The sequence below is a fragment of the Aythya marila genome (assembly GCF_965140915.1).
Source record: "Aythya marila genome assembly, chromosome: 1".
NCBI lineage: Eukaryota > Metazoa > Chordata > Aves > Anseriformes > Anatidae > Aythya > Aythya marila.
In genome coordinates, this window is record NC_139042.1 from 32,137,081 (window position 1) to 32,164,542 (window position 27,462).

The following is a 27,462-nucleotide window of genomic DNA, read 5'->3' on the forward strand; positions in this document are numbered from 1 at the left end:
TTTTAATCAGACTACAAAATGAAGACTTTTTCCTCTAGGATGGGTATTTTTTAATACTAGGAAACCTGAGGGGGTAACTGACATTACGGTGTTTTTAATAGTGGAGGGATTGTTTTGCTGACCTGTTTACTAGATAAATGAAAAACTACACCACAAAGTTACAGCTTTGTGTGTATCTCTTGCCATAGATGTGACTATCATGAAGGAAAGTGATTTGGGCAGCTTAGTGTATGTCAGATAGAGAAGTGGAGGAGACCTCTTATGGACAACAGGAGTTTATTATTAGCAGTCTAATGTGTAAATGAAGGCTTTTATCCTTTAGGCTGTTGTGTGTGACCCTGATGTATCCACACTAGGGTCTCTCCTCAGTGCCCCAGCCCTCCACGGGAGGAAGCGGGAGCCGACCACAAAATGGGGGCTGGAGCAGCTCCCCTCCCGCAGCCGCCTTCCTCCGCGCTGCAGCAGCGGCCAGGCTACACATACAGCCTCAAAACCGCCTCAGAAATTAAAAACCAGAGGCTGCGGGAGAGCAAACACCAGGGGGGCTGCGTGGCAGGAGGAGGAGGATGAAGTGAAGGGGCAGGACAACGGGCGCCAGGCGGCCACCATCTTGGCAGGCGCCAGGCGGGGCGGGCGGAGCCTGGCGGTGTGGGGGGGGCGCTCCCCGTCAGGCCTCGCGCGCGGGGCGGCCCCGGGGCGCGGCGGCCGCGGCCTCTCGAGAAGTTTCCTGGGGGCAAGATGGCGGCGGCGCCTCCTCCCGCGCCTCAGCCCCCTGTGGCGCCGCGGTGAGCGCCCGCCAGGTTCCCCCCCCCTTACCCCGCCGCCCTCCCTCCTTCCCTCCGCCTCGCCTCGCCCTCTCACGCCGTTGTGTTTCCTCGGCAGGTTCTCGGACGGCGACATCGACCGCGACCCGGCGGCAGCGGCGCGGGTGAGAGGCGGGGAGAGGAGGGGAAGGGGGCGTGAGGTGGCTCTCCTCAGGCTTTCCCTCAGCTTTCCTTTCTCCTTTCCATCAGCTTTCCCTTCTCCTTTCCCTTCTCCTTCCGACGAGCTGGGGATCCGCAGGGCTCCTTCCCCTCAGGTCCCCCCCGAGGAGCGCCCTGGTGCTGCCTGAGGATGCATGAAAAAAAAACAACACCAAGCCAACCCTTTCTGTGCCATATAAATAGGCCATAATTCAAATTTCTATGTCCACTGGTACCAGTAGAAGAAAAACAAGCTTACTGAAGAAATGTCTTCAGTCTTTATTAGTTTTTGTCTTCCTGTCTTGTTTCCCCCCCCCCCCACCGTGTTTTACCCATTAACTCGTGCTGATGTGTGCTCAGAGGTTATTTTTCTTGAAAAAAACAGAGGTAAAGAGAAGACAGAACTGGCAGATCTATAGCTCTTTACGTACCTGGAAGGGAGGAGGATGTAAATGCACAGCTCTGCTCGAGCGCAGTAGGTGGTATAGGATAAGGTAATAGGGGATTACCTTTCCCTAAAGAAAAGGCCAGCTGAATCCTGCCCTTCTCTGGAGTTTCCTCTGTTGCTTGCAAAAGTTTTTCAGGAGATAAATGGCATCTAAAAAGGGATTTGGAATAAACAAATATATCTGGCTTAGTAAAAATTAATTTAAGACCTAAAAATACCGTAAGATCTTTGGAAGTATTAAAGAGTACCATCAGAATCTGTCCATTTTCCTCTGTGTTAGTCTTGTCTAGTTAATTTTTCAGTTCTTTGTGTGCTCAGTGACTTGGAGACTTTTTTGTCAGCTTCAAAACACCATTTAATGTTCTAGGGTTGTTATTTAGTGCATGTTGCAGTAAAGGGCGTACCTAAAAGCGCTGGTTCGAGAGGCAGGCTGTGCTTGGTGACCTCTGAACTGGTGAGTCCCATGGTGCTACACGTGGTGCACTGTGCCTGCATGGTCCTAGGTGTGGCCTTTTGGCTCACGTAATTAATATTAACAACCTGGGACGTGACGCACTGTATACGGGGCCATGTGGAGCCTCTCTCCACACTTGACAGGACTTAGAGTGGCATTTGTGCACTGTGTCCTCAGGACTTTGGGTTCCTTTAATTCCTGAAGCGCGTGCTTTGGCTTTCTGCACCTGATACAACTGGAAGGTCGTCCCCTGTGTTTAAGTACTGCCCGAATGATAAAGCTGCCAAGTCCTCAATGGCTCCTTGTGTCACTTTAAGTTGGAAAAGTAGTCCACTTTGTGGAACAAGGATGTTTTCTATTTGCTTTTTCCTTAGAAAATGTTTCGCAGCCTAAGTGGTGATTTTTTAGGGATAGAGTCAGAAGGAACTGATGAAACAAGCATTCATCATATTGTTTTGGTGAAGTGCTCTGTCCAGTGGGGAAGAAGGGTTGGCGGTCCCTTAACTTTCAGCCTCCTGTCTCACCTGTGCCTGAATTTAAGTTTGTTTATCTTAAGCTGCTAGCTGTTGTTGCCACTTTGTTCCTGGTTGGTGTAAGCATTTATGTGCCAGCAGTGAAAGAGAAGAGGGCATTGATCTGAATTAAAGCTAAGGCAGGCCCTTCTGCTCTTCCTTTTTTCTCTGCCTTGGAGGGACTGTGTTCTGGCAGTTGTGTTGCATTAACGTTTATGCCTGTTTAAAGCCTGTATCTTAGCCACCTTCACGCATGCTAAATTCTGAGTGGAAATCCAGTCGACTTAGAAAATTACTGTACTGTAGTCGTGTACTGTAGTAGCTTCAGAAAACTTGCTGTCTTCTAGCAAAGACGAGAACTTTTCTCCCTCATAAGGAGAGAGTTGGAGACCTTCTTTCCGGGTGTGTGCATTGAGTCATTGCCATTTCATTGCTGTGCAAAAATAATGAACTTGTCTCACAGAGTATAACACAGTTATTTCAATCTGTGTACTCAGTGATTTCCCTAGCCAGGGACTACTTTATGCTTATTTCCATGGTGCAGCAACGTTCCCTGTGAGCCCTGTGCTGCCAGTCTTTTGTTCTCTTATTTCTCTTGCTCAGCATGCTTCAAAACCATCTCCCATGCTCAGTTATATCATGTAATGTAGGATTTCATCCTGTGTTATAGTGCTTTGAGCGTGTTATTCCTGCACGAGCATTTTGACACGTTGTGTGTTCATTCTAAGTTCATGATACTGCACTGCGTCCTCAAATTGAGCAGACCTTTGTACAAATAGGAGAATTGTAGGAAAATCGTAGGAACATACGGGATCACCTGTGCGCTAGACTTCCTGTCTAAGGCATTTGAAAGTTCTGTTTTCTTCTCAGTAAGAAGCAGACTTCGTGACTTGGATATAATTGGCAGGTTCACAGAATCACAGAATTTCTAGGTTGGAAGAGACCTCAAGATAAGTTCCTTGCGCTTCAAACTTTTTGGATAAAAACTGATCAAAACTGGTAAACATTCATGCCAGTTCAGGGTATTTCTTTCCTGAAATCTTAATTGACAGAGCTTGGTACTGTATCTTCATGGTGACTTTTGAGGTGCCATTTCATGTTTTTCTGTGTCGTTACAGGAGCTGACAAGAGCTTTGGAAAAGAATCCAGATGATGCCGAGTGTTATTGTCAGCGGGCTTACGCTCATATTCTTCTGCAGAATTACGCTGGTAACATCTTCAGGCAACGCTGAGAATCCTCTTACAAGTGTATTATGACACATTCCTACAGCAGATGTCGTAAATGTGCAGACAAATTAGCAATAACAGAAAGCCTTATAGATAACTTAGTGTGCTGCTTCTGCAGTAGGGCATGCTTTTAAAGTTGTCTTCATCTTTGAGTGTTTCGTACCTGCAAAACTTCCAGTGAATTGGGTAGGCTGCGGGCCCAGTTTTTCAGTTGATTTTAGCACACTGCTATCTTGGCAGAATTATTTTTTAGTATACTTCTTGGCAAGCTTTAAGCTTTGTGTTGTAAGCATCTTCAATCCTGATGTGTTTTTTTTATTTTTTTGTTAGGGACTGAGTATGGTTGTGGTAGGAGGTTGGCGACTGAATAATGCCTGGGAAACGGATTAATGGAATTAATTTAAAAAAAAAGTCCTGCTTTGTCTTTTATGGAGCTCTGTGGCTGAGTGAAGGCTTTGTCCGTAGCACTTGTCTGAATTTAATTTAATTAAATAGAGTGATGTGTGCAAGCTAAGAAAGCTAACGTAGTAGTGAATTTTTTAAGGTGTACTCTAAGACTTGAAGTTCACTGCTTTTCATAACATAAATGTTATTCACCTGTAAACTGACTTTCAACAGATGCAGTTGCAGATGCAAAGAAGTCCCTAGAACTCAACCCCAGTAATGCTGTAGCACTTCTTAGGAAAGGGTGTGTATCATCATATGTTGTGCTTCGATTAAATTGTGCTAATCTGTAGGGCAATGGTAGCATTTGAATTACTACTCCATACAAGCTTTTTGCAACACCATGAATTAGTAAATTCCATGTCATACTGCTTCTAAACCATCTGTAATAAGGCTGTGATTGTAAGAAGAAATAGTATGTTTTTTGTTACATTGTTTTTAAGAAATGTACCTTGATTTTTGGGGTAGTTATATTAACATTTTAACCATTTCAAAAACAAGTTTCTTACACAATTTAAATTCCGACACGTACTTTTAACCAATACAGTATGTAAACTAAGGATATTGTTATCTTCAGGATGTGGACGAGATTGAAAAGTAATTACTCTTCCTTGTGTTTTTCTTTGTGTCAGGTTAGGAGAATATCACATCAAAAACTACGCTTCTGCTTTAGAGTCGTTCAAAGAGGGACAGAGGCTGGACAGTAAGTATTAAGATGTGTGCACAACACTCCTTTGCTGATGTCAAAAAAATGGCTCTAATGTGTAAGCAGAAAGTGAAGAACAAGTGTTTTTTTTAAAGGCTAATGAGTTGGGTGCCTGATTTGAGATATCTGGAACGGATCTGGCTTTTGGGAGGACTTGAGCAAATCCCTACCTGAAAGTGTAACACTGTGTAAAAATGTGTATCAAAACTGTTAGCCAGTAATCTGCTTTTCTTACCTTATTAAATGGAGGTGTTTCCCTGGTCACCAGAGGTCTTGCAGATAAATGATGGCACTGATATGGCATTAAGTGTCATAGAAAAGTTTCTGAACAGAAAAAGCGTCCTATTTGTAGCTGAAATTTTTAGTTAAACCATTTGGTGGACTGGTCTTCAGAAAGAGCATGCAACTTGTATTTGAACTGACAAAATGAATTTGTTTTACCTCCCACTAGATATCACTTCATTACAGAAACATATTTATTCTCTTTTTTTTTTTCTTTAAGTGTTGGCTTCCCAGCTGGAACTGTGCATGTTTTATTTCGGGGAGAATTAGAGCTTTTAAAAATACGACTTTTTTTCTAGAAGCAGGAAAGGAGTAGTTCAATGCAGAAGGCTTTACTGTAAGATGCAGAGAAGCACACAACAAAGTAATTGCAAGATGGTTGTAACTCCTTTCTTTTTGCCTATCCCACATTTGAAATGCAACTCAGCTCATTCCATTCCCTTTGTTCTCAACAGCAGAAAGAAATTGTAAGAAAAGCACCTTGAAAAGTTACACAGCAAAGTGTGCTAATCTGATAAGAGTTGTCGTGATCTAAGATTTTCCTGGTATGTTATCTGTAACAGTGCCAGGGGCCTGAAGCTTTACCAAAAATGTTATTAGATTGTGGTTCCCAAATAAGCAACCTGCTCCTCTGATCTAAAACTGGAGTTTGATGGCAGAGTAAGTTAATGAAAGTTCTTTCTGCCAAGTGGTTGTGCCCCTTCCCACTATGGCAGTTATTCAGCCTCCTCTTTCAATACATTAAGTCTGCAGAAAACTGCTGTTTTTAAAGAAAAAAAAAATGCCTGTGAACTGCTGTGTTGAAACAGACCTCTGAAAGGCCTGAGTGCTGAAGCCAGCAGAATTGAAGTGATAATGGTGATATGGTGGAATTCCAGCAACTGTCATCTTCTGTTTAGGGTGCTCTGGAATAGGAGCTGAAGGATTTAATTGAAGCTTTAATTGCTTACAAGTTCTTTCAGTTCTGGTAGCCTGGGTAAGTGGGTATTCTCTCCTTTTTGGTACACGAGAAAATTGGATGAGTCCTTATAGTCTAGGCAAGTTTTCTTGGATCTTCCTGTGAAAGGGAGTGCTTCCTTCTTGTGATTTCTGTAGCTTTCCTTACTTGATTTCCTTACTTACTTCTGTGGCTTTCCTTATTTATTTCTGAAAACCCGTAACTCCTGAATTGAATCAGTAGTCACTTTAATCTCGTGTTAGTGGCTGACAGGGCCAGAAATTCTCTCTATTTTTTCATCTTCACTGCGAGTAATTGCTATCGATCTGAGCTTTCTGTGTGCATAGATTTCATCACTTTTCTTGTCAGTTGGAGTTGTTCAAAATACACGGTATGCACAAAACCTTCTGAGGCCAGAGCATCACTTCTTCATTCTCTTCAGCCTTGCATCCTACTTACGTTGTAGGGTAGGGCAGCACGTTGGGCTGCAGATATCTTTGTGGCAGTGAATACCAGCATGCTTCTGGCTAACTCAGAATCCCTGACCAACAGCACAGCCTCTTCCTGTGCTGAATCGCATGACGTCTGCCTGTCTGATTTTAATATGTCAGTTTTGCTGCTGACGCAGCTGAAATGTTTCTGAAGGTTCCCTGTACTTCCTGACTACTTTCTCATCCGAAACTTGCTTCCAGTGTTCTTCATCATTACAAATCCTATGGGCTATTGTGAGATGAGGGGTCTCCTGAAGACTTCTTTGAAAAATACAGGTTTTTAGGTGATTCTCTTGAATATATCACCCGTCTTGCTGGTGGGTTCATGCCAGTGACAGAATTTGCCTTTGCAGTTCTGTGGAATGTTTGCTGGATCCTAGGTGGAAAGACTTGTGAGCACAAGCATTTTGGCATAGCAGTTAACCTCTATTTAAGTGCAAAGTGAAAAAAGGCTATAATTAAATAAAAATGGGAAAAGGAACCACTAAGCAGGTGATAAAGAGATGTTAGCTGCTGCTGCCTTACAGGGAATTGCTGTGGCAGGGAATTCTTTGCTGACAAGGCTGTTTTCTTTGCCACACAAGGGGGCAGAAGTACACCATTACATGTTCCTTGCTGATGTAAGGTCTGTTTTAAGTCTTTGTAATGCTCAGGGAGATGGGCTTGCTGCTTGTGCTCATTACTGGTAGTGCTGATGGGCTCACGGAACTACAGCAAGCTTCCCATTACCCACCTACAGTGACAGCTAAATAGGACTTGGCACGATGGATTACTGAATGTGCATAATGAATACTGAATGTGTAAATAAAAACTTGAGTTTATAAAATAACATTACGAAGCAAAATTTCTTGCGCTCCATCAGGAGACGACGCATGTGAATGTATGGAGTTCACTAATTTGCCTCAGACTGAAAAAGCAGCATGATCTGCTGCTCTTTGGTACATCACAGGGATTTAGGACAGTTACACTTGAGAAATGTTCTTGAATTTTGCTGTGACCACCTAATGGATTTAGTAAAGGTGAATTCTGCCAACTTTTTAAAGAAAATGTCTCGGTAGGTGCAAGTGAAGACCCAGGTAGTCTTTCTGAATTAGAAAGTTATTAGGAGTTGTTGGTAAATTCCTCAGGGGAATACTTTAATTACTGAGTAGTAAATAAATTTGCCTCTAACTGTGATGTGCTGGTATGCAGGAAAAGAGGCAGTGGTTGGCAAGGAGATCTTTTAGGGCAATAAGTCAGAAAACTCCAGGCCTTTCTTACTGAAGTTTGTGTTGCATGGCAATCTTGTCATAGGCTATAATTAAGAAGAAAATTCATCACTTGCTGCTGAAAGTCTGAGGTTGGATCAGTGTAGATTTGTTTCAGTTTCCCTTTGCTTTAGGCCCTTGAACTTACTCCATTTCACTTCCTTTCTAATTAATAAGCTTTGTTCCCAGGTGCAAAAATTCAGAGAGCTGTTTTGGGGGGCTATGGTGTGTAAAGCTTTGAAAATTAGAGAAACAGTTAAGTTTCAGGGAAGCACTGGAGCTCAGGAAACTCCATGCCCTGGTCAAATTAACTTAGAAGTTGCATGTGTTTGCTTAGATCCTATGACAGCTGAGTCTGAAGGTGTTACAGCCTCTTTGGGCAGTCAGCTCCACTGTTGTACCACCCTTTTAGTAAAGTATTTTTCTTTTCTAATCGGAACTTCTTTTGCTGCATCTTGGGTCTCTTTCCTTTCCCTGTACACTTGGAGGAGTCCAGGTCAGTTGCCCGTATGCCTTGGGTATACAGTGGGTAATTGAAGGCAGCCTTTTGGTCCCCTCTGCTTAATGTTGGAGATTTCCGTCTGAAAGCAGGTATTTTGTTGTCAGGATTTGTTAGGGATATAAAAAAGACTTACCAAAAGCTGATTGCCTGGTAATGTCAAGATTGCCATATTCTTATTTCAGTTTCTATCTTTTCCTAACAGCATCCGAGAGGTTACATAAATGTTATGTAACTCAAAATTTAGGCAACTTTGAAGATGATTAGCAGGGATAGCAGAAGATAAGGAAAAAGAGAAATGCTTCTGAGGAGTTGGTAGCAATTTTAAGTCACACCTCAGAATTTGTGTATGCTTGCTATCTGAAAGAATCGAGGTGAATACGTTGTAGAACTGCAGTGGAGCTGCATTCGGTGTTACGAGCATGTTGGCTGGGAACAGTGTGGTCTTTTTTTAAGCTTCCTCAAGCTCTCTGCGGGGAATTTTACTGTGTGAACTCCCTCAATGTGAATTCCTGCTACTGCAAAAAGATAAATTTAGCCAGTCTTAGTAGTTGGTCAGTAATATTGCTACTTCATTTGTAGCATTCCTGACTTCCTGGGAATTTTGCTGAAATAAGAAGATTATTCTGCCATTGTACTGCTGCCTTTTTAGCTATTTTCCAGTGATTTTTTTTTCTTTTTTTTTTGTCTGGGGAGCTTGTTTCCTAGACCTATCAATGTCTCTTTTTCTGTGGTTTTGATGTGTAGAGTGGAATTGGCACCTACATATCTCTAATGTCACTGATACTGTAGATGCGTATGCAAAGTATGTGTGAAACCACCAGGAGAAAAGAAAATACTTGGTGAAAACTTGCACCACTTTGGATTGTCCACAGAACAGACTCTTTTTTCTGATACTTCTCTGGAGAGGCAGCATGTGGCTGAGTGCTTGGAAAAAGGATTTTAAGGATAATGGAGAAGTGTGTGAAACAGTACTTCTTGCTTTCCAACTGCCATATAAAGGTTGAGCAGCTTGGAAAGCAGTAGTATAAATGGGTCAGTCCAGACAAAAAAATATAATTGGTGTGCTACAAATTAATTTCAGTTAATTAAATGTAACAGAGTTAAATAGTAGAGCTGTATAAAAATGTTTAAAGCTTAACTGAAATGGCAGAGGTTATACGAGAAGATACTGGGAAATAATAATTACAATTTAATAAATTGATGCAAATTTGGATGAATTTGTTCCAGCTGGTGGTTGAAAGAAATTGTTCTTTATTCAATACATGTAGTGCTTGAAGAGTCTTGATGTTACTGTATTTGATTTCTTCTAGATGTAGATGATACCTTTACTATTTGGATCAAAAGATGTGAGGAAACACTAAACGGTAAGAAAAAGCGCATTTACTTGATGCAGGATTTGATGTGGCCTCTGCTTTGAATCTGTATTGTTTACAGCTTGCTTCTTGAAACAGAGTTTTTGGTTTTTATTTTGAGCTATTTTTTTTTTTTTAAGTTTCACTTTCCTATCCCTTGTTTCTTTCAATTATATGTTCTGAACTCTTCTTTAGTACAGAGTTAAATTAATATTATGATTTTAATAATAATATGTGACAGAGGAGTACTCATTTCAAGTTCAGACAATTTTAACTCCCTTTCATGTACTTTCCAGCTTATTTTAAGTGTGGAAGCCTGTCAGCCTTCTTTCTAAAACCAACATCAAAATAAGTTCTCAAGTCTTGCAGAAACTAAAGTTGGAAAGAGCAGTGGAAATTTGGTGATGTCACTCTTTCATTCTACATGGAGAGTGCCTTTGGGTACTCACTGCTGCTCTGGTATCTTACTGTGGCAGTCAGCTTCCTTTTGTATCTTCCTATGACATGATACCCCAGGAAAGAGCTTACTACAGTGCTTAAACTGCCTGCTGGTTTTAATGAGCAGAATAGCTCACTTTTTTTTTTTTCCTCTGCCTGTTAAAACTCCTCACCAGTGTTTATTGGAGAATGGGGCAGTAGAAACAATACAAGTTCATGTCGACCTGTTGATTACCAACTTACTAGAGGAGAACCCTTTTGTGTTATGTAGGAATTTACAAATCTGCACCTGGTGGTAGTTTTTACCAGGTTTAGGTTTGTTTGGAGAAACCATAGAAGTGGTAGGGCATACACTTGGTCTTACCTGTGGAGAGTTATCTCGAGTGAAAACTTTCTCTGCCTTTGCAGAGAAAGAGTTTATAATACACATTTCTCAAATATCATAACTACTTTTCCCAGTTTGTTTTGTCTGGGGAAATGAAATTGCACTGTTTTATCTTGTCTCTTCATTTCTTTTCTTTTTTTATTTTGAGCTATTTTCTTAATTCTCTGTTACTACAGCAACAACAACAAAAATAAAAAAAAAAAAAAAGCATTTTTTTCGTGACAAGTTAAAATTATGTTTTCATTAGATTTACCTTTTTAGGAGTACAGAGTATGAAGGACCAAAGGAAAAGTTGGTTTCTTTTGAAACATTTAATCTGAAACACTGTCTGTCAGGATTCTATCTCATTTGTCAACTGTGGTTGCCCAGTATGACATACAAATTTGATGAGAACTCGGTCCTATTTCTATGTATGCATGATATCCTAGTACAGACTTGTAGGAAGTGATTTTTTTTTTTTTTGTGCCACGGTTTTGATTACCTTAAAAAAAAAAAAAAAAGGTTTCTATAGTTTCCTGATAAGGAAAATATGGGAAGCTTGTTCCTTTTGTTAATCAGAACATGTTTTATATTAGTTGTTTCTTTGCAGAAGTTGGTGATTGAAATGGGTAGCATGAATAAAAGTAAAGGGCCATTAAAGCAGAAGACTAGAGGTAGAATTGGCGTGTCTTTAACTTCTGTACTGGTGAGAATGGGATAAATGCAGAATGGCTAGAGTAACTGAAGAAAGATGGAGTAGATGTCATGTAAGTCAAATGTTTTTTTCTGAAAATACAAATGTTTGTTTTTTTTTTCCCCCTGCAGGCTCACAGACAGAAATGGTAAGGTGTCTTCCTTAATATATTTACTGCTTTGATTCTTGCCTTTAATGTGCTTTTAGAGTTCTGTGGTGTCTGGAAGCTTCCAAATATTTTAAAATAATCTTTTCTATTTGATAAAATTCTGAAGGATCTAAACACGTTGTTTTGAGACCAAGGATGCAAAATTTGAATGCTGAAAACCTAGGAGTGGTGAACAAATCTGGAAATTGCTGTGCACTCATTAAAGTCAATTTTAACTTTCTTGCTAGCAGTCTGTGGCCCAATTTTAAACAAATTAACCAGCTCATCTCATCAGTGCCAACTCACTTGTAATTGCTAGAAGATAGCTTCTTTTTCCCCAGTAGCTTGCACGTGTTTTTTTCAGACTTCCTTTGGTTTTGTAATTCAGCAGAGTCTTTCTTTTTTAATTGGAAATTAGAAGATATATCAAAAGTGACCCTTCTTGTTTGGTTAGTTTTTTTTTTGGAGACCAGGATGTGAAGTTGCTTTGGGTGTTCTGCTCCCTTCTTCGTAGTTGCTTCAATTTTTTATGCCTTAGTAATAGGATAGAGGAGGAAAGTGTACAGAAATGATGGGTGTATGTAAAGACAAATCTTACCATTAAAAGGATTTTTTATGTTGGAAAATTACGCCTGAAGTTCTCAGATCTATTTCAAGCTTTCTTTGTGACTTAAAGATGAGCAGCATAGCCACTGTGTGTCTTTCAGATCTTATTCAGAAAAGAAATGAGTTGAAGCTGAACTCAATTGCTGTTTATCAAATGTGTGACCCCTGTATTGTAAATATATACACTGTCAGTCTGTAAATTGTTTGAAGTCTGTCATAAATGGCTAGGAGAGAAGAGTTCCAGCTTTCTTATGTACGTTAATGCACATGCATAAGTCAGGAGAAATGATCAGTATGAAAGTGATTTGTCTTTATTTATATATGTCTGTTATATTTTCTCTTACTGATACAACTTCCCAATGCAATGTGTTCCAACCAGAATACACAACAGCAACCTCTGTCATCAAAGATCAAGTAAGTTGTCATTTGTTTTGCTGCGAGAATTAAAATAATTGACGTATAACTGTTCTTTGCTGATTGGAGATGCAAGATAATGATTGTAGTAATTCTGCAGAAACTTCACAAAGTGGCAGTGTAAGTGAAATGACCTGCCCATAGTGCCTGGTAGAGGTAATTTTTTGAGCTATTTGACTTTCTTAAATTAAATAATAATATGAATTGGTTAAGAATGTGGCCCACTTCTTACAAATTTATTGATTAAAAAAAATATATATATTCTTTAACTACTTGTCAAGACTGCAACTGTGTTGTTAAAGGAAGGGGAAGAAGTCTAATTTTGTGCATCTTCTCCCATCCCCCCCCTTAAACTACATAATAGTGTTTTAGCTTTTGTGGGTTTTGGATTTTTCTTTTTGTTCTTAAACATATCCTTGCAGATAACTTTTCCTGCTTCTTTTTCTGAAGGTATGACTGGTACCAAACAGAATCTCAAGTCATCGTGACTATAATGATCAAGAACGCGCAGAAGGATGACGTCCGTGTGCAGTTCTCAGAGAAAGAGGTGATTTATGTTGGCTGTTGATACACATCCTTAAATTTCACGAGGCGTAGTTATTAAAAGGGAACATCACTTGCTGGAACAGCAGGAAAAAGTGGCAGAAGTGGTCTTCTGCCTGAGCATTTTTATGTACAGTGAACAGGGAGCTGTTGCCACAGCAGGGTCCGTAGGATTTATGCACAAGCCAGAGTGTGTTGTGCATGCTGCAGAAGGAACAGCTGTTCTTCAGCTGCTTGGGTGTTTGGAGGGTTGGGGGAGGAGGTGATCTGAAGTTAAAGTGTTTGTGTGTACATGCGTCTGGAATGTGAACGGACAGAAACAAGGTACTCTCAAAACAGTTATGAATAAGTAATATCGTGCTTTAGTACCGTTACGGAAAAACAACGGCGGGTGAGTTCATCTCGATTTTTGTATCACTGCAATTGATAATGGCAACAAAGCGTGTTTCAAGGAAGTACTGTAATCACTGTTGTAATGCCATATGTGGTACTGATGACTGTTTAATTAAGGGGGAATATTGAGCAGGTAGGTTATTCTCAACTAAGTTGGTACTTGGTGAGGCACAGAAGTGTCTGTTTGATCCTGTCTGCTTTAACTTGTGGCGAGTGCTCACAGGAGTTTAACATAGCTTGCATTTATTAGAAGGGAAGTTGCAAATTGTTTTCATGGTTCATTATGAAAGTGTTGATACTTCATTTGCCATATTTTTCCCTAAAGAACGCAGATCAAGCTGACAAGATAATAGGCTTTTTGAGTGCACGCTGGCTAAAAAACGAAATCTCCTGTTCATCTTTGTAGTGTACTGTAAAACACCTTGTTGAATAATGCAGGAGCGTAGTGGTGGTACCTGAAATTCTGATGCCTGGTGTTTTAAGTATCCTAGCGAAGGCTCGTTAATTGAATCACTTAGTCTTGGTGCCAAATGACAATCCTTTACTCGGAAATGGAAAACTTCTCTTAAAGATGACCAGAGATGTGTTTTTGACTGTTAACAGATGAGTGCATCGGTGAGACTTCCATCGGGTGAAGACTACAACTTAAAGCTTGTTCTTCTTCATTCTATAGTGCCAGAGCAAAGTACATTTAAAGTGCTTTCAACAAAGGTAAGCTCTTCTTAGTGTAAATCATTTCTTTGTCTGTTTCTGACGTTGAAAATGTTTCTGCTCTATTGTCATGTCTCATTACCGCAGTCATAATGTCTTGCTTTTCATATAGAAATGTTTTTCTTTCTTCAAGGTGCCTTTCAGCCAGTGGAAAGCTTTCTAAACTTGTGCAAAAATCAGAACTAGTGACGTGATATGTTGCTTACTGAAGTGCAAATCACAGTTACATTGAGGATGCTTTTAACTGTTGCTGTTGAAAGATGACTGTGGTCTTTACTTTTACATTTGGGGTATTTGGAAAGCGTGAATGATTTTTTTTTTAACTCAACTTTTAGGAGTCGATACTGTCTTATAGAGTATTGTCATCTTTATGTGCCTAAAATAAATGTCAGACCTGTAGGATTTCAGGGTTGAAATAATTCTTGACCCTTTCATGACTTTTTCCTGCTGGTAAAAGTTACTCATAGTTACCTGTTCTTGGCTTTTCACAAGGCTTGTCATAATGCTTGCTTGGAGACACTTGGAAGTTGCATGGCATTAGAGAGAATGCTTTTACCTCAGCATTTGGTCTTCCAGATGACAGGTATAGAACAATAAGGAACTGACTGTGTTCTGGTGTGGCATATCGTAGCATAATACATAGACAGACATGTTCAGACTTGGCTCTGCAGACAACCTACCTCTGAAGCAGGAGTAAATGTTTTTCATTCTTTCCTTCTGTTTCAACACTGGTTTTATAGAGCTTTTGAAAATTCCATTGCTTTCTCATGTTCCACTGTACCTGCAAGCTGCAGAAAGGTACCTATAGAAGTTATCGCGTGTTTTCAGGGAAAAAGGAACTTCAAGATGACATGAGAAGATTTCCACAAAGTTGGTCTTGTTTTTCCACTCCTCACACTAAGGAAGCTGGGCAGGTTTTCTGGTTGAATCACGTGAATCATAGGATGGTTGGGTTGGAAGGGACCTTAAACACCATCTAATTCCAACCCCCTGCCATGGGCAGGGACACCTCCCACCAGCCCAGGTTGCCCAAAGCCCCATCCAGCCTGGCCTTGAGCACCTCCAGGGATGGGGCATCCACAGCTCCTCTGGGCAGCCTGTGCCAGGGCCTCACCACCCTCAGTAAATAATTTCTTCCTTTTACCTAATCTAAACCTACCCCATTTTAGTTTAAAACTATTCCTCCTTGTCCTATAGCTACACTCCCTGACAGAGTTCTTACAAAGCGGGAGATGAAACCGAGTGCTTGGATTAAGTGTAAAGTCTGCTACTCTGTTATTATATATATAAATGTAAGTGGAATGGACAGGTGCCCTGTCCAAATGAGCAGCTGTGAGGTCCTGTTTGCGTTTATTCCTTTGTAGCTAGTGTTAGACTTTTCATAGCTCTTGGAGTTTGCTATTACTTCTGTGAAGTATCAGGCCTGTGTCTCAGCACTCCTGAAACTATTACGGCTGTCTTCCTATGCTACCATCCCCAGCCTGGGTTAATTATTTGAATCATCTCTAGGAGTCTGGAGCATGGTTTAGGCTGAGATTCTTAAAGTGGCGCAAAAGCTTTTGTTGTGTTCAAGCAGTGTCTGAAGTGTAAGAATTTTGCATTTATTTCCAAATGTTACTGTTCCTGTGTGGTTTTGAGAGAATAATTTTAAGGCAAGGCAGGGTAGGGGAGAACACAGGAGGAGTTGTAACAGGTGAAGTCAGCGCTTCTGTGCGTACTTCCTCTTGTGGAAAAGAGAAATAAAGGGGGGACACTTGTGAAAGCACAGTGAAAAATACAGTTTGGATGGTGCATCAGCTAATTCCAGTACTGACCAGCAGATGGAGTCTCAGTGAAGAAAATATTTTATAGCAGGCCTGCATTAAGGATGGTGAAGCATGCAGAGTGCTCTTTAAAGACTTAGTGTTTCTCAAAGTAAAATATTCTAAGTTCTTTAAGGGAAATGGTGCAGTGTCAGTGTTTGTCTGAATACTAGAGATGCACATTTCTTTGCAACAGTTTTGTGTATGTGCTTCGTTCACATGAGCAGGATGGAAAATATAGTTATTACTTTGAATAAAGCATCTTAATACTTCTTTACAAAGGAATTTGTGTCACTTACATGGAGTTCTTCTGTAAGGACTTGGAAAGGAAGACTTAATTCTATTGTCTTCCCGATTATACAAACGTTTTACTGGATCTGGTTCTTTGACCGGATGGGCTGAGGTCTTGTTAGCAGTGGAAGCAGGTTATGTGGGCTCCTGGAACGTGTCTTGTTTATTTTCATCCAAGAGGAGTCCTGTTCACATGTTCTTAAATGGTTTTCCAGTGTGAACCAGGATGGTGAAAAGGAATGTGATGTGAAAGGAAACTTGCTTCAAAAGCATGTTTTGTTGGAACAAAAACCATACTCTGCCAGGCAATTCATTTGGAGTACCTCTGTCTCTTCTCTTTCTCATTACAAACAAACCAATACATCACCAAAGCAAAACAAAAACCCACCCAGAGCCCTGATAAGAGTGCAGACTGGGCCAAGAGGAGGGAAAAGGCTCCCCAGAGTCTACATGCATATCACAGCTAGACGGGATTTGAAAGACTCAGAGGAGTGGCGACAGGAGGCTGTATTTGGGAGGACTCTTGTCTTTATGGCACTGACAGACTTAGTGAGGTCTGTTCGTCTTGCTGTGTGTTGGAAGGTTTGAAGACTGTTTAGCTAAGGACTAGAGAGGGGTGAGGTTTTTTTTCTGAGCTGCTGATAGCAGCGCCTGAGAAACGGATATTTTAAGCTGGCAGGTTAAGTACAGATAGAGATTAGGACATGGCTGGAGAAAATCATTCTCATGTTCACAGCCTCTGGGATGAGCTCGCTGGCTTCCAGCAGTGGCTTTTGTGCTCTCCCAGAGCTATCAGAGCCACTGGGTTCAGCCGGGGTCTGCGTGCTGGGCTGGTTCCCTGACTCACAGTGGTCCCTGGCTTCACCTTTCCGATGAACTTTACCCTGCCAGAGCTTTCTCAGAGTCCCTTTGTGATTCCGTCAGAAGGAATCCTATCCACTTGGAGTAGACTGTGGCTCCTTCCTGCTTAGCTGAGCTCCCAGCCTGGATTTCTGCAGGGCAAAGGTTGAGGGATTGCTCCTGGTCTTTCTTTCCAACTATATGGTGAAACAGAGCGTAACACCCAGGCAGGTTTTGCACTAGATAGACTTTGAGTTTCACATAAACCTCTTAGACCTAATAAATGTAATGGATGGAGGATGAAACAAGAGAGCTGGCAGATAATAAAGCAATTGTGCTTGTTTTGGTAAGTAAGAGATGCTGGAGATGAATCTCTCAGTACTGCTTAAAATTCAGCATCGCTTGACAAATGCAAAACAATAAAGGTAAAGATGCAAATTCAGGAGGAGAAAATAGCCCTGGTTTTATTTGCAGAATTAGAGATTCTGAAGTGACTGCGAACAGCAGACAGAGCTTAAAGGTTTGGTTCTCTCAGAGAATGTCAACAGTAAAAAATGCAATTGCTACATTAGGCCTTGTTTCTCTGATGTTACTGGTTAAGTTCCAATCTGGCAAAGGTGTCTGACTGCTTAGAAAACATTACTAGGTTAACCTGATAGAGCAAAAGGTAGCAGCAGCTCCAAAAGTTACGTGTAAATTAGAGATTTGTGTCTTATAAATAGAAGCTGGTCTGGTCTTTGAAAGTAGGAGGGATTTTGTGTGTAGGTAGGATTTGTTGTATTTTGGTGGCCATCCCCAGTTGTGTTCAGGTGTCGAGTGAGGTGGGGAAGATTTGCACCACACTGAGAACTGCACAGTGCATTCAGCAGTTAACAAAAGGTACCTGCTAGCGGTGCTGCTTGTTTTATTTATTTCCAGCAGAGGGAGCCAAAATGTAAAGGCTGGAGCGAGTTTGTTCTTTGGAAGTTGCCTGTGTGGAATTCTCCTTCTGCTCCCATCGTAACAGGAAAAAGGCCTTGTGGTGTAAGCCTGGCAGGCAGCTCAGCTCCAAGCAGCCACTCTCTCTCTCTGGGTGGGACAGGGAGAGAATCAGAAAGGCAGAAGTATGAGAATGCATTGATTGAGAGAAAGGCAGCTACCAGGTAAAGCAAAAGCTACCAGCAAAGCAAAACAAGGAATCCATTTGCTGCTTCCTGTTGGCAGGCAGGTGTTCAGCCACTTCCAGGGGAGCAGGGCTCAGCACACACGATGATTTCTTGGGAATCCAAATGCCATCACTCCAAACATTCCCCCTCCTCCTTCTTTCCCCCATCTCTTATTGCTGGGCATGACACCACATGGCGTGGGACATCCCTTTGTCTCCGGGCTGTGACTCCTTCCAGCTCCTGGTGCATCCCCAGCGTGCTCACTAAAAGTCTTCTGTAAGCACAGCTCTGCAAAAACAAAAGAGAGTGTGTTATCACCACTGTTTTCATCAAAAACCCAAAACAAAATCATATGAGCCTCTACGAAGAAAATGAACTCCTATCTCAGCCAAACCCATGACAGGCATGCAGACCTAAAATGAGTGATGAAATACATTTAAGGCAGAGGAGCTGACTTGGCTCTGTCCAGCAGATCAGGGAATAGAAATGCACAAGTAGTGCAAGGATTTTTGATGTTCTGAAACAGTTCCTGGTGCACAGTCAGCCCCACTTTCTTTTCCCTCTTCTGTTCCATCTGTCAAGCAGGTGGGATTCCAGGGGAATATTTGGCTATGTTCTCTTGGAAATGTGTGCTGTGTGTGAGTTTCTCTGGGTCTTTATTCATGCTCTTGGTGCTGCTCAGAAGTTTCTCAGACCTAGGTGAGGAGAGTGAGGATGAGTATCTGCTTTTTCGTGTGTCCTTATCCTCTTGAAGGAAACCTGAGCTAGTGCTTTCTCTTTTCCTTCTCTGCTCCTGCATCTGCAAATAGTCTGGGGACAATTACTGTGAGTTTTCACTTTTTTTTAGTGGTTTGGGCTTTTTGCAGATAATGGCAGTTTGGAGCCATTTGAAAAAGTGGCTAAAAGCAGCTTTGTGATCCCAGAACTTCCCTTTAATTAGACATCAAAGCTGTGCTGCAAAGAGGAAGGTGTTAGAAATCCTCACTTTTTTTCACAGCTGGCATTTGTTACAGAGATGTCTGAGGTAGGAGCACACTCCCAGCAGCTTCATGCCAAGAACAGGGCAGTTGGTGTGCCCCAGAGGAACGTTTCTTCTCCTCAAACCAACATTTTGCCTTGCAAACGCTGAAGCACCCAAGGCACCTCTACTGGAAAAGCACCCTGGTGCCTGTTGCTAAATGTAAAGGGAAAGGTTGAGACAACTTATTTCAAAAAGTGTGTGAGTCTTTACTCAGAGGCAGATGTACACAGATAGATAAACAGAGGATATGGGTTTATTTTAACTGCAATCGGTTCTTGCAGTCATATCCTTAAAAGAGACTTTCTCATTTTGGTTATTTTTAGCCAGTTGTTTGTAGCGGCTTGAGTGCAGCCTTCCCTGCTCGCTTGCAGTTCTCTCTGTGAGGCTTTCACGCAGATTCGTATCTCCCTAAACTTTCTGGGTGTTTTCTGTAAACCATAAACTGATATTTAAGATAGGAGTTGGATGCTTTTCTGCATTCTCTTGCATCTCTTAGGCAGGGCTAGATGGAACAATTTCCTGGCGAGAGCATAAAGAAACCTTCCTGATGATTGTTGTGATATTACTTGGCTCAGAATAAGTTCAATTTTTTTTGTTCCTTGTGAGTGCAGGTGGGTTTGGGGCAGATTTAAACTTGTTAATATTGAGAAATAGATTTTAAGCACGTGAATCAATGCCCATGTTTTATATAACTCTATAAAGGAAAGCTGTAAGAGTGTTTCTCTCTGCCTTGAGAGAAGGTGGATATGAGAACGATTGGCTTTACAGGAAGGATGTGGTGGCAAAGAGCTTTAGGCTACCAAATTGATCTGTATTGCTAGCTCCTTCTGTAAAATATACCAAATTCTAAGGAGTGGTTGCTATATGATGTCAGTGAAGTGGCACTGATCAGTGTACACTCAGTTATCCATCGTATGGAGCTGGCAAAAAAAAAAAACAACACAAAGGGTGTTTGCTAAATCCCTTCTGTTAGAACACCTTTACAGAACAATTTTTTGAATTATCAATAATTTGTGGTTACACTGGAAAGTTATCCTAATCTCAGTATACTTTAAGTCATGGACCAAAGATTCTGGAACTCAGAATGAGCAATTTATAAAAGGTCTTGGAATAACTAGGATACCATCTTGTGCATATGATTTTAGGTAGAAGTTTGAATAGGTCGTACCTTTATAGAAGAATGTGATGATGGGTCATCACCTTAGAGCTTGTTTAAAAAAAAAAAAAAAAAATTAAAAAAGCTGTGATTGCAAAACGGCAACGTTTTGAATTTACTACTTGGACAAAACAGTCAATAGTTCAGTAATAGTCAGCAACTCAGTAAAATAACTGAGGAGATGATTGGAAATCCTGATTTCATGTTTCCACGTGTTTAATACAGCAAAACATCCGAAGTTTAAAGGGTATTTTTTTCACGTCTTAAAATCAGTGGCTGAGCTGCTGCTCAAGCTCTGCCACTTTCGATTCCCTTCATCCCTCTGATCAGAGCTCAACACAAATTTGTCAAGCAAACTTTCCCTTAGCGTGAATTGTGCAATACAAAATACACTAGGAGTTGAAAGAAATTTCTCCTACCTTGTCAGTGCATACCACATTTTCTTTCAAAGACCACCAAAATTCTTTTAATATTCTCAGCCAAACTGGTGAGATCTGTCCTAGAGCATGAGTTCATGCAGAACCTAGTTTGCCAGAAGTTGAGGTGCTTTTTTTAGCAGCGGGCTTCTACCTAGAATCTTAATGTTGATAACTTAGTGTTGTATTTATCTCTAAGGGGATAAATTCTTTCTTAAAATTAGATTATATGCTCTCCTATTCCACTCTTCTTGAAGTAAGGTTTTATTTGTGCCTTTGTGCTAGCAATGAAACATAAGATTGCTGCTGAGGTCTTTTCTGGCATCTCTCCCATACATAGCACTCGGATTCAGATGCAAACAAATTTGTCTTAATCTGTTATTTTTTTTTAAAGCATCTGTTACTTCCGTGAGTAGAAACCCCTGTATCCTTTCACTGCTCGTGTGGTCTCTTCTCGATGATGATTCCTCGATTTGACGCTTGTCTCAGCAGGGTGGGTTTCTCAGGGAGAATTTCAAAGAAGCGTTGCCTGAATTACTCTGTCAAATTTCCCCGTGTCTTTTCCTTTTTACTTTGCTCACTTTGAACCTCAAATCCGGGGAACTTAAAAAAGGAGAACACAACAGCAAGTGGATTATTTCTGCACTTGAACTTTTTACAAATCTGGAGTGTTTTGTCCTATTTTGGGCTTCCCAGTAGAAGGAAGATATCAATGTAGTGGAGGGCTAACAAGATGGGCAGGTGGCTGGAGGGCACGAGCTACGAGGAGAGGCTGAGGAACTGGGCTTCTTCAACATTAAGAAGAAAAGGTTGAAGGGGAAATATCTTTATTCTTGTGTGCTGCTACCTGATGGGATGGGACAGAGGAGGTGGAGCAGAGGTACATGGTGACAGGGAGAGAGACAGTGGGTACCAGATGGGGGTAAAACAACATTCCTCTGGGAATCTCACTGTCCTTCACTTCTTATTCCTGATGAACGCCAGTGTCAGTGCTTCTGTCCTTTTATTGCTTTCTGTAACAAGTTGTTTCAGAAAGGAGTAACTGTGGCAATGGGACACAGCCTCAGCACAACAGCCCATTGTAGTGTTAATGCACAGTGAACGTGATTTTGTAGAATAACCAGGACCTACCTTTTACTTAAGCTTCGTGTGCCTGAAGGTTTTGAACCTCTTTTTTTTTTTTTTTCCAGTGGTGTTTTGTTACAGAACAAAGTTCTTGAAGTAGCATGTGATTAAATGGATAACAACCAGAGGCAGCTTCTTAAACTGGCATGCAAAGCATTTAATTTACAATCATTTTTCCTGTCTTATTCTGAAGTTGGCATGAGGCATACGTTTAATGAAATATAAATGTTATATCAAAGTAGTTGGCAAAACATTGAAATGTATTTCTCTTGCCTGGGTACTGAATTTTTTTTCCAAGGAGAGGAAAAAGCTAACAGTACTTGTGTGTTAGGTGTGACATCAATGATGTGTCACTTGTCTGTGTGATAGCCATCCGTATCTGCTTTAAAATGTTCATTAAAATGCATTTACTGCCATTTGTGCACATAATTGGGACTCAGAGATGTTTCTCAGATCAAATAAAGCTCTCAAGCTGAAGAAATGCGCATCTTCACAAGCAGAATTTTACAGCTTTATATTTTGGAGATGTGCTTGTATAATGGTGCACAGCTAATGATTTTGCTCCATTTGCTCCTGCCTGCAACTTTGCCTAATGAGTGAGCTGAATTGAAGTGGATGGAGTAGATGGGCTAAAGGATTAATCATGTCATAAACGTGTTCTGTCTCCATTTCTCAGCTGTATGTACTTCCAGTTCGGCAGCGTTGAAACGTTTAGGCTTAAGGAATCTGCATCTTACGCTGGGAATTAGTTTGTAGCATTTCCTCTTCCTTGGTTGGGGATGTTTGTTGTATAGCACAGGCTTGGGGCCAGTTGCAGAGGAAAGTGTAAGAGCTAGAAGAGGAAGAAAGGAGAGGGGGATTATTGGAGCAGCAAAAGTAGAAAGATTTTTCTTAAATGTGTGGGCAGAGCAGTCTGAACAGCCAAAGGGATCTTTGAGGAAGGTTGTATTCTGTGAAGAAAACATCTGTGTTTAGCAGTTCACATTAAGCATTACGTTGCATTAGAGTTCGTTCTTTTCAGTGCAGATGAAAGTCTGTGAGATTCTGAAAGATGGTGGTGGAAACCTGGAGCACGAGGGCAAGAGGAGAAACAAACAAGGAAAACTGAAGTGGTATAGGTTTGAGCAGTCTCAGCATTGTGAATTTGCTGTTGTTTTTTGTTTGTTTGTTTTATTTTTGTTAAGGCTGTTCAGTGGGGATGCATTGTTAATTAGAGTATTAAAAACTTTGAGATTAAGGCCTCCTCCTCTTAAACACGCACTGGGGTTGGCAATACAGTTGCCACAACTTGAGGAGAGTTCTGTAGGAAGTGGAGGAGAGACAGGTTGTTTTAAATTAAGGCTCAGTGTTCTACTTCTGGCTAATTAGCGCTTTTGTTAGTGGCTAATTAACTTAAATGTTTGACTCATGAGATCCAAATCCATTCCAAAAAAACTACAAACCAAAACAAGAAGAACAACCTGCCAATTCTGGCACTGATGAAACTACTTATTTCTTGTACATGTAGCTGTGTAAAAATATTTTAGTTTCTTTGTGCTCATCACAAAGCATTCGATTTGTGAGTGTAGAGTTTGTAACATGAACTTTGTGGCTGTAATTTCGGCAGCCATTTTAAAAGAACCCAGTGAGGGAAGATTTGCTGTATCCTCTAGAGCTGCTGGAGAGTAATAATCGTTGGCACAGTTTGAATGCTGCTTCTGCACAGTTAAAAACAAATTTGTGTTCGTAGAGATTAAAATATTAAACTTGAATGAGGGATTTTTTTAGGGGCAGTAGGTTGAGCAACTAGAATAATACAGCATTTGATTTTTCTTTGACTATTTTTGTTCTGTGACTGATACCTTTTCCTCGTTTTTAAAGATTGATACTGTGATGCTCACTTTGGGACTTGTAAGGGTGCTAAAAACATTGGAAATACAGCAGATAGAGGAAGTGGGGAAGTCACCTACGTGTAAGTTGTGCTTATTAAGGGTGAAGCTCTATCCTGCCTTGAAGGGCATTCATTCCGTGCCTCGTGTCTTAAACTTGTTGTTCCCACTTAGTACAAGTTAGTGGTAGAAAATGTATATTTAAACTTGTCAAGGGAAGCAGTAGTTTCCCCAGGAAAAAAAAAAAAAGTGGAGCAGTGGTAATTAAATATTCTGTTTCTTAAAATGCAGCATGATCCCAAATACGGCAGCTTTGAGACTTAAATGAGCTCATTTCTTTATTTTTATAAGGCATCTTAGACTGTTACTCACCAGTGACAGACTTGAAGAATCGAATAAATAAAGTTCAGATTTCGGATCAACGTGATGCTGTGCAGGGAGCGTGCTGCTGGGGTCTCTGGGGTTAGCTTTACAGAGGTGCCTTTGTTCTCGGGTCTGCAGGGATCCCCAGGTCGCAGTGGCTTTAGGTAGAACTAAGAGCTCCCTTATACGAAGCTGTGCACAAATACGGAGCTGCTGAAGTTCAGCAAGCGGAGATTTAAGTCAGTTGATAGCATCGTAAGAATTTTGTGACGCTTCCTGAAGGGAGTTTGTCATCTACAAGTGACACTAGGCACTCTGTTTTGCAGTCTTTGTTTTGCAACTTGGTAATCCTCTGACCAAGGATAAGGTTAATTATGAGAAACTGCTTCAATATGGCTGTCTAAAGGGATTACGGGTAGTTGTGAATAGGGGCATGACACGCTTAACTCAATTTTGTTTCTCCTATGATAATTGCAACCATATCCACTTTTAATTGCCGGTTTTGTCAATGAGTACTAGGCAGTTTTCTCTGTAGCAGCGTGTGTTCAGCGAACCAAGTGAATCCAGCTTCTGAATTTTTTCAATGGGAAGATGAGCACCGTCTCTGGATGCTTCTCTGGTTTGTGTAGTATACATTGAATATGTCAGGTTTTGTTGGATGGGATGTAAACCTAGGGCTTGGATTTTGCAGTCATTCAGGAGCACTATTTAATTATCAGAGCTGGTTGGCAAGAAACAGATGCGTAAGATGCACCTTGGTGCCTGGCAGTGTAGAGACACCGCAGCTGGTTGTTACTTCTGGGATGCTGTGATTTACGGAGAGTGAATAGTAAGCACAAGGAAGTGGTACTAAAACGAAAGGATGAAACTCATGCAAGAGCTGAGCATGAAGAGTTTAGTTGATGTGTCATTAAGTACTATAACTTCATAAGGTAAGGTAGGTATGTTTTGTTCTAATGCAGGCTTCATGTTAGACACCGTCTCTAAAACCAACCTAATTATTTCCTCACTGCTACAGAATCCAACTAATTTGAACCTGTTCCTCAGAACTGTTTGCCATCTGGATTAATTTGTTCTTCGTGTTCTGTTTTGTAGGTTGAAATAAAAATGAAGAAGCCAGAAGCTGTAAGATGGGAGAAGCTAGAGGGACAAGGAGATTCTCCGAAGTTAAAGCAATTTACACCAGGTTTGTTATCTGAAGGAAGTGTTAAATGCTTTATTTTTGGCAAGGCACTTGCAGATATTAATAATAATTGGTGTGTTAAAAGCTGTTAATAAAATCATAGTGTTGTATTTACAATGAAAGGACTTACTCTTTTTTTTTTTTTTTCACTACCAGAAAATGACAGAAATAGTCTGCAGGGCATTACTAAAATTTATTAAGGTTAGGCATAACTTCTATTAATCTGATGAACTGCTGAGGATCTATGCTTGTCATTAATTCCTTCAGGCTTTTATCTGTTTAGCTGTTTATTTCAGTTACTGTTTTGCAATTCTTTGCATTGTTATGGGCATATTGTTGCTTAAAGAATTAAATATCATTAAGTATTTCACCTCTCTTGAATGCTTTTGCAGTGTCTCAGGACAGTTTAACAAGGCATCTTTGAAAAAATGTTGACGTCCTGATTTATTAATTTCAGATATTTTTGCAGTTTAACTCACATTTTTCTGTGGCTGTAGGCTGTTTTTTTCCTTCCTGTCAGCCAATATCTCCTGCCTCATTTTGACTTCAATTATTTTTGTTGTTATTGTCCAGAATTTCTTTGTTGGATAGCTAAATAATATAATTATTTACCTGAAAGTAAACTTTGCAGCTGCTGAATGTGGTCTCTAGCATTTCTTTGTTCCCTTTATATTTTTTCATTGCAATGCTTATATCTGCAAGGAGGAAACCATTTGCATTTTTCAGATTCATACTCCATTATTTCAGATTCATTAAATACATACCATGTCTGTTCTGGAGAACGCAGCTTTAAAAGTAGTGAGAAGATTCTTAGCTAACTAACGTCTCCCTTTTCAGACACCCAGCACTTATATCCATCCTCCTCTCACTACACAAGGAACTGGGACAAACTGGTAGTTGAAATCAAAGAAGAGGAGAAGAACGAGAAGTTAGAAGGAGATGCTGCTTTAAATAAACTCTTTCAGCAAATCTATTCAGATGGTACAGATGAAGTGAAACGTGCCATGAACAAATCATTTGTAAGTCTGTGCTCTTTGTCTCTAAAGAAGGGTGTAGCTTTTGCAGAGTGACACGTTACACTAAGCTCTGCATAAGTCAGGAGGCTTCCACCCACCAAAATCTTGGGCCTCTGATAAATGGCAGTGGTTCAGTGGGAGTTGTTGGTGTAACAGGTCTCACTGAAAGGTTGTGCTCTGCTGGTTTCTTTGTTTCAGTTAGTGTTATCAAAGGGAATGCAGCTTTTGCTTCCTGTAAGGCTTGGAATTGCTGCCCAGGATGACAGGATCAAATTATTCTTAATTCTTTACATATAGCTCCTTTGCAACAACACGACAGCCTCTAAAAGCTGCTTATTATCAGCATCTCGTAATGTCCAGTATGGAAAACAAGCACTGCTAGGCTGAAGGTCATGGAATGATGGCTTTTTCAAATTTCATTCAATATACACACCAAATTCCCATGTAAATTGCTTCTATGTGAGGTTTAAATTCATCAGGTTTTTCAGAATTTGTTAATATGTTGCAAGAAATGTGACTTCTGTGTTACTAGACTACCTCTAGGAAACTAAGCAAGCTTTTTTCTTATATTGCAGATGGAGTCTGGAGGCACGGTTCTGAGCACCAACTGGTCAGATGTTGGTAAAAGGAAGGTAGAAGTAAATCCTCCTGATGACATGGAATGGAAAAAATTCTAATCCTGTTTTTAATCTCTTACCATCTCTGTGTTGCCATAAGTCATGTACTGACCACTGTGTATGGACATAGCGTTCTTGGATTCAAAGCACTGAATGCTCCCCTGGAAACAGGAATTGTCTTTACATTTTGCGTGCTTTAGAAATTCCTTCACCTGCAGATGTTAAAGGTGTAGTCACGAGTGGAACCTCTCTTTTCATCATCTTTGTCTGAATTTTGGAGATTGAGTCAAACAGTCTAAATTTTTTACCACCTTTATCAGCTCTGCTCTTTGGGGAATGGGTGATCTCTGTTGGGCTGTTCAGGTTCATTGCCTTACGCCCGATACTTCTGCTCCATAACTTATTAGATCTTGGCAACTTTGGGTAAAAACACTTCTCAACAACAGTGTTACAATTCTTCGCTCTTTAACTCTGCTAAATAAAATTGTAAATATAACTTTTTCTATACAGAAGCTTCTTCATTTCATTTTTAGTAATCTTGGTTTTTGACAAGAGTGAAATCGTTTGAAGCATACAGCTTCAGTAGTAAATACACTGCTTAAAAAAAGAGGTGGCTTGTACAGGAGGAAAACTTGCATTTTGCAAAGAGCGAGATTGCCCCTATTGATGCAGATTTAAAAAAAAAAAAAAAATAATCCACTTAGGGATTCCTCCCACCTTGGTGATGGGTTGAACTGCAGCTGT

At 40.6% G+C, this 27,462-nt stretch overlaps 1 protein-coding gene across 2 annotated transcripts; it reads left to right on the plus strand.

Annotated features, from left to right (window-relative positions):
* The first annotated feature begins 677 nt into the window (after positions 1 to 677).
* On the plus strand, positions 678 to 27,235 carry SUGT1 (SGT1 homolog, MIS12 kinetochore complex assembly cochaperone). 2 transcript variants are annotated; one of them, XM_082763245.1, is made up of 13 exons: positions 678 to 785; positions 883 to 928; positions 3,495 to 3,585; positions 4,222 to 4,291; positions 4,680 to 4,750; positions 9,523 to 9,576; positions 11,192 to 11,206; positions 12,159 to 12,228; positions 12,679 to 12,775; positions 13,768 to 13,875; positions 24,998 to 25,088; positions 25,923 to 26,104; positions 26,677 to 27,235. In XM_082763245.1, the coding sequence occupies exons 1-13, from the start codon at positions 739 to 741 to the stop codon at positions 26,776 to 26,778; spliced, it is 1,044 nt and encodes a 347-aa protein (XP_082619371.1). In that variant the 5' UTR covers positions 678 to 738; the 3' UTR covers positions 26,779 to 27,235. The 2 variants fall into 2 exon arrangements, with proteins under 2 accessions (XP_082619371.1, XP_082619372.1); XM_082763246.1 differs by having other exon boundaries at positions 11,192 to 11,208; positions 12,194 to 12,228; positions 26,677 to 27,234.
* The last annotated feature ends 227 nt before the right edge of the window (positions 27,236 to 27,462 follow it).

Coding starts and splice junctions, on each gene's coding strand:
- SUGT1 (XM_082763245.1), top strand. CDS start 739: ATGGCGGCGGCGCCTCCTCCCGCGCCTCAGCCCCCTGTGGCGCCGCG. Junction 4,751..9,522: donor AGAGGGACAGAGGCTGGACA/GTAAGTATTAAG, acceptor GATTTCTTCTAG/ATGTAGATGATACCTTTACT. Junction 12,229..12,678: donor CCTCTGTCATCAAAGATCAA/GTAAGTTGTCAT, acceptor CTTTTTCTGAAG/GTATGACTGGTACCAAACAG.